At 43.2% G+C, this 7,500-nt stretch overlaps 1 protein-coding gene across 1 annotated transcript in view; it reads right to left on the reverse strand.

Annotated features, from left to right (window-relative positions):
• The window catches only part of ago3b (argonaute RISC catalytic component 3b), a 16,115-nt gene that overhangs the window by 6,078 nt on the left and 2,537 nt on the right, over positions 1–7,500 (reverse strand). The window contains 8 exon segments of the mRNA XM_042077481.1: positions 377–454; positions 457–560; positions 1,188–1,321; positions 2,416–2,538; positions 2,858–2,977; positions 4,127–4,274; positions 4,615–4,702; positions 5,441–5,575. Coding sequence (XP_041933415.1) covers positions 377–454; positions 457–560; positions 1,188–1,321; positions 2,416–2,538; positions 2,858–2,977; positions 4,127–4,274; positions 4,615–4,702; positions 5,441–5,575 — 930 coding nt within the window.

Consider the following 7,500-nt stretch of genomic DNA (forward strand, 5'->3'; position numbering starts at 1 on the left):
CGGGGCTGTTTGTTTGCGTTCCCATTAGAGGAACTGGATCTTAGTATTACAGGACCGGGGCTGTTTGTTTGCGTTCCCATTAGAGGAACTGGATCTTAGTATTACAGGACCGGGGCTGTTTGTTTGCATTCCCATTAGAGGAACTGGATCTTAGTATTACAGGACCGGGGCTGTTTGTTTGCGTTCCCATTAGAGGAACTGGATCTTAGTATTACAGGACCGGGGCTGTTTGTTTGCGTTTCCTTTAGACCAACCGCCACGTTCCGGGAACTTCTACAAAGCTGAATCAAGTCTTGGGGTTGGTACTTCAGTGCGGCCCTGAAAAACTCCTGCATATCAGTCTGTCTGTCTGTCTTTTGTGTCCCTTGTCCCTTACCGTAGACGGGAGTCTTTCCAGGCAGGATGACGATGATGAGCTGCAGACCGGCGTAGGTGTTCTTCAGGTGTCGGAACATGGCTCCACGCTGTCCGCTCCCTGCGCGTACTTACAGAAGCATGGCTGGCCCTGGATGGGCATCCCAGCGTCCTTGGAGATCTTACGCAGTTGGTCCGTAAAGCTCCTACAGGCAGGGCAGAGAGCAGAAACACTCCTCAAAGCCGTGCGCGGGTGCATAATGCATGTGCGTCTGTGTGAGGAAGTCGTCTACAGTGTGCCATGTTTGTTAAGGCTGGTATGAGAGAGAAGGAGCAAGCGAGAGAGAGAGAGAGAGAGAGAGAGAGAGAGAGAGAGAGAGAGGAGAGAGAGAGAGACAGACAGACACAGAGAGAGAGAGAGAGAGAGAGAGAGAGAGAGAGAGAGAGACAGACAGACACAGAGAGAGAGAGAGAGAGAGAGAGAGAGAGAGAGACAGACAGACAGACAGACGAGACAGAGAGAGAGAGAGAGAGAGAGAGAGAGAGAGAGAGAGAGAGAGAGAGAGAGAGAGAGAGAGAGAGACAGACGACAGAGAGAGAGAGAGAGAGAGAGAGAGAGAGAGAGAGAGAGAGAGAGAGAGAGAGAGAGAGAGAGAGAGAGAGAGAGAGAGAGAGAGAGAGAGAGTGTTTGTATGTATTTGTACTTTAGTATCTTCCTGTATTTGTACTTTAGTATCTTCCTGTATTTGTACTTTAGTATCTTCCTGCACTGTGTTTGTTTGTTTGTTTATTTGTTTGTTTGTGTGTTTGTGTGTGTGTGTGTATATTCGTACTTGAGGATCTCCTCCCTACACTGCCTCTGGGTGGCGAAGCAGGCGATGGCCCACATCTTGATCTCCACTCCTGTGTGGAACTGCTTCCCCCTCATGTCCCACACGCCATGGCTCGGCGTTGCCACTGTGCGGTTCTGCAAACACACGACACAACACCCACTTTAGCCCCCCAGCACGCACACACACATACACACACAAACACACACTAACAGCTCACCAAACGTCATTATAATTATAGATTGAAGATATTTGTACACAGTTTGTACGAATGTCTTCAATCTATAATTGTAATGACGTTTTAATGACGTTGCAATGACGAGTGTGTGACCAAACGTACAAATGTCTACAATCTATAATTGTAATGATGTTGGATCACACACTCGAATCATACACACAAATATAGCTGACAGAAAGTGATTCAAATTATAGATCAATGGCATGTGTACACATACAAACACATACACACCTCATGTACACAAACATAGCTTAGAAATAATCATTAGGATTACAGATCAAGATCATCAACAACAACAACACAAAGACACAGAACATAAATCACTGCAATCAACACTCCAAAGCTAGCACTCCACCAACATTCAATCAACACTTGTACAGTGCACTACAGACAGATCAGCACCTTTAAAACAGGTCATATATGTGAGTTAAGCGCTGTGCAATTAATCACATTTCAATTACAAGGGTTTTGTTTTTTGTATTTCAGTTGAATAATGAATGAATTACAGTTATTTCTTTTTTTAATGTTAAGAAAATAGATGGTGAGTTGATAGTCTTGTAGCAATAGTGTTAAATAATCCTGATCTCAATATTGAATATAATCCCAAAATAATCATGATCCGTCATTCTGACCGTAATTGAGCAGCCCTAACATGAGTTCAGCAGTCAGCACGAGACTGAACATGCACAAAGGGCTGGTGACCGATGGGAAACATCCTGGTTTTGGTACTTCTCTGAGTGCACTACACACCACACACACACACAGAGAGAGAGATAGAGAGACATAGAGGGAGAGAGATGGAGAGAGAGCGAGCGAGCGAGCGAGAAATGTCAGACACCTTAAAAACTAAGAAAATGAAGAGATTGCCAGCAGGAAAAACAAATACACACACACACACACACACACACACACACAAACTAGCAACCCACACGAAAGCAACCCAACCAGGCATGATTTAATAAGGGCAGGTACCATAAAGTGTTCAGAGCTCACCCGGCCACCATACTGCAGCATGGGGGCGGGCAGGACTCGGCCCGTAACCTCTGCCATCTCGTCGCGCACGCGAAACTGGAACTCCTGTACGAACGGGTCCGCCTCGTAGTTGGCGCTCCGCACCTGGGCAGAGGGAGAGGATTGAGGGATGCAAGAGGAGGGAGGAGAGAACAAAAAAACAGCAGGTTGAATCAGATGAATACAAGGAATACAAAGTGAACCAATAAAGAAGAATCACATAACAGCAGGACAATGACAGTACTTATGTAATTATATTTTTAATGACATTTACCAAGACCAACATGCCCACATTCCAAAGTAAGACACTGACTGAGGAAACAAATTATTTTACACATGTCCACCATATTACCCATAATCCATATTCCATGATGGTCAACTATGCAGTGCTTCCTCCAGCCACAAGAGGGAGTGCCTAACTCACCAGCCTGCTGATCTCCTCCTGTCTGTCTGGGGCAGAGCGCGCGGTGGCTTTGATCATGGTGGATGTTTGGTTGTCTGTCAGCTTCTTTATGCAGCGCTGGCCTGCTACTATATTGCAGACCTGGAGAATACGACAGCAATTGGACACAAGATGAAAGAAATTCGGCATTAGGAGGACGAACAGTGTTTGACAATATCTTAACGCGTCAACACTATATGCGTTATTCTGCTTTTCTAAGACAGGGTGTCAGAACAGGACAGATGGACGAAAGTAGGGGATGCAGTGTTCCCCATACATTGACTTATTTGTGGCAGCCCACCACAATATCAAAATTGACTACCACACAATGATTTTCCTGGTTGTACTAAATTGTGCTTAAATCTGGTTAGAATCATAACCACACTGCACTAATTTGTTAAAAACTGTTTCATTCAAGTTAATTCTGCAAACCTACCACCACAAACAGAATTCAATTCTGTGGGAAACACTGGGATGCTTTCCAAGGTCAAAACATGCGCTAATTCCACATGCTAAATCAAAGCTTTTTAAAGATTTGCTATTTTAAACTCATTTGATTGGTGTTTTTTCGAAAGAACAGAGACAGCTAGCAGGCCTCTCACTCTTTCTTCAACATCAAAGGGCCCGTTTTCCCACCAATTTATAGCCTAGAAATCTAGACGCACCCTAGCGGCAGCAAATTACATTTGCTTCCAGGGCTAGTCTAGCAACTCTCCGTTGGCTTGTGAGCTCGAAAAATTAAACTTCTATCAGGCCAATCAAATCGTGTATAGAGTCGTTAGGCGGGCTTAACATAATGATTGATGGCAGAGTTGCAACGGTTTGGCTTGAATTCCCTGCTACTTGAAAACAAAGAAGATGGATGTTGCTGTTGGACAACAGTGTGAGACAAGTTAAGCTTTTTTTTAAGTTGGCAAAAGTTTGAACTAGCCAACTAGCTCCGCTGGTGGGAAAACGCATGGAACTCATAGCGCTGTCCTATTGCGTGCAGAGGGAATTTGAAAGACAACCGATTATCCCGCCCCTCGGACTGAGCACTGCGAACGGTAAATGCCCAGACCCTACATTTTAATGTGGGTCTGGCTCGTCAGGCTAACCAATTTAAGGAATGCTTGACGCAATGCCTGTCGCAGTGAGCAGTGAGCCGTAACAGTTTGAGTGACCGAGTGCTACACAAGGAACTTCACACTGGCTACAGGAGGATCCATAATCATCCCTTCATCATGGGGGTTTTAGGGGGACGGGACTCACCTCCAGAGGCAGGTAGGTGTGCTTCTGTTCCTGCCCCACCTGCAGACAGGGCAGATGTGGGTACTTCAACTGCAAGCTGTACTTCTCTCTGAAGTATTGAGCCACTGTGCGCTCTACCGTCTGCCCGTTCTCCAGCTGGAGGGGAAACCTGACAAACCAGAGGGATCATTAAGGAACCCTTCCTTCAGCAATATCTAGCTTTTCAACCACACCAACATGCACAAGACAGAGAAAGTACCGATGGCATTACAGCATTAAAAAAAAAAACAATTTCAGTCACTGGTCAGGTCCCTTTTGCAAAATGGTTATACAGATTACAGATGAATAACTTGACAAGTTAGCATTTAGGCACATAAAACAAACTAAACAAGACTCATAAATGCTGTATGACTAGAGTTGCAATGTAAAAGACATCAAAAGTTAGCTTCAGCTAGCGCGCTAAGCTAATGCCTCTCTGAGGCGCTATCCCTGACCCCTAGGATGCTCACGTTTGGTGACTGGCCGGGCGGCGGGTCACATTGCACACCCGGTACTTCCTCCTCATGGTTCCACAGTGCGTCACCTCCACCTTCAGGCCTGCACAAACAAAATGGGTTTCTTTAAAGCAACACGATGCAGTTGTTTTACCTTGAAATAACAGCTTCAAACTCTTCTGATGCTACACTGACTAACAACACGGGGAATGAAGTCTCTGACATTGCCAATGCATGCCTGGAACACTTGATATGGCACTATGTAACATTGTTGATTGGGTAGGATCCTGACCATAGATATATATATACATATCTATGATCCTGACCCTTTTACTTGGTTCTAGAACTATTTTGGTTCTAGAACTATTTTTATGCTCCGTTAACAGAGTGCTTCACTGGGTGTAACCCAGGCCTAAAAGGCGTTGAATATTGACACCAAGGGCCACCAAGAATATGAATTCTTACATGGTTTCTTTAATAGGGAGGGACCTCCACAAAGTCATGGTTGATATAGCACCTGCTATGAGCAATGCCAGACCCCGACACTCTAAAGTCACAAACACGCTATGCACACTCTTGTGGTTCACTACTGCTCAAATCAGCTCATAATCTTCTTTATCAAAGCCTGTGCACAGAGACATGTGCAAGCCCACACACCTTTGATCTCTTTAGTGAATAACAGCTGATGAAGCACTCTTACATATCGCGCTCTCATATAATCGACTCAAAACCCATTATCAAAACACAGGCCCTTGCTGTCACACAGACACACACACACTCAAAAACAGACATAACCCCCCCCCCCCCCCCCCCCCACACACACACACACACACCCACACACCTTTGATCTCTTTGGTGAATTTGACTCTGTGCGAGTCGGTGAGCGGTCTTGGTTGCTCATCGATGTTGTGAATGTCCAGGACCTCACACATGAACTGGATCACCGGCTGGGCCTTATAGAATGCTGTGGCAGACACTGCAGAATGGCAGAGAGAACAGGAACATCAGGAAACTGGACCATGAAAATACCAGCCGGTCATCAAGTCAAGTTCATTTACATAGCGCATTTCATATACAGGGGAAATTCAATGTGGTTAACATAAACAAAAGCAAATAATAGTGAATAAAAGAACAAAAGGACAATAGTTAAAACGAAGTTTATATCAAATCCAACATCACAGACAAATCCCACTCATCGGATTTGTCAACCCATTCAAGTAAATCCTCAAGTGCCTAAAAATTTCTGAAGCTTCTCCGTTCTGCCATTTTCTGGCAATAACCTTCCCGTTACTGGACTGAACGGAGATGTTACTGCCACTTTTGCAGTAATACAGTAGCATAAAATGTAATTAGACATCTTGTTACAATTAAACCATCTTTATAAGGCTGTTTATTAAATGTAATTAGACATCTTGTTACAATTAAACCATCTTTATAAGGCTGTTTATTTGTGGTCTGTCAAGGTCTACACCCATCTCTAATAAAAAAAATCCTAGAGAGATAGAACTTTAAACTCAAGAATAATCCCTTTTCTGATGTTTATTTATAACTGTATCTACCATGAATCACTAGGTCCCACAGCAAAGTTAATTTCTAGACATTATGAATTTAAGATGAATTTACTAGCATTTGAGTAAGTCTTTTACAGTAATTTCCTGTGAACACATACCTCGGTTAACGGGGGAAATTACGGTATTATCTGAACTTTGCCGTTCTGTGAGCGTTTCAGGTTAATAGCATGCACTAGGGATGGACATTCGATTCAATTTTCTTAGTCGATCGTCGGGAGAATTTACGATCAACTATCGATTAATCATTAATATTTCTAGGCCTTTTTATAAATTTAAAAATGCAATGAAAATACAGAAATACAGCGTGTTTTTTCCTCGATGAGATCTTTATCACAAGAAGAATAACTTGTGGCAAACTGGACGTTTGGTTAGGCTAAATAGATATTAAGTGCTGCACTGTGGTGCTCTAAAGCAGCGGAATGCGAGATTAAACAGAGACCCTCGTTTGTTCCAAAATAATACATTATAAAAAAGAATCATGTTAAACAATAACTTAAAGGAACCGTATGTAAGAAATGTATTTCAATTAATCATAAAATGGCCCTGATATGTCACTAGACATTAAGAAATCATGTTCACTTCAAATACTTATATCACTGACAACAGTAGTCCGGCCAGGATATTGTCTTTTAAAAAGTGAAGTAAAAAGTTGCAGCCCTCAACTGATGTTGATGTTGTGTTTTGTCATGACATGTTGTGTTTTGGCCTGATGCGCCACCCTCTACCTATCTACTAATCACGAAGTCAGTCATGTTTCGGCATCCGGGTTGGCAACCTCGAGTCAGGGGAGAGGGGGAGGGGATACACCGCTCTACAGTATTTTGAAAATGATTGCAGTACCAGTTTTGGCCACAATCTTACATATGGTTCCTTTAACCAAAAACATAATAATGCTTAGCTCCGACAGGTTTTGTCAAAATGTAACTTAAAACTATTCAAGGTACGGAGTAGAGAAAGAGGGTGAGAGATTAGCCGAACAATTAATTAGGCTATTTAACAAAGCCTCATAAAAAATAACATGCCGTAAATCCTCAAATTATGGCCGGGGTCTTTTATTTACATAGGCTGCGCAAAGCACAGGGCTTTATTTGGGCCAGACGTAGGCTATATTTAGCATGCCTTTATTTCTACGTGCGTTTTGACATGCGTTTGACATGCGTTTAGACATGCGTTTCGTTTGGAGCGCATACCGCTATCAAAAGCAGAAGATTTTCCGTTTGGTTTGGGATTTAATTTTCTTTTGGACAGTTTGATTATATTGCTCAATGTTGGGACTGATGAGCACTGAAATCTGGGGGTATTACATTTCATGTTGTTGACAGAGTCGGAA

Source organism: Alosa sapidissima, chromosome 21 (assembly GCF_018492685.1).
Source record: "Alosa sapidissima isolate fAloSap1 chromosome 21, fAloSap1.pri, whole genome shotgun sequence".
Taxonomy (NCBI): Eukaryota; Metazoa; Chordata; class Actinopteri; order Clupeiformes; family Clupeidae; genus Alosa; species Alosa sapidissima.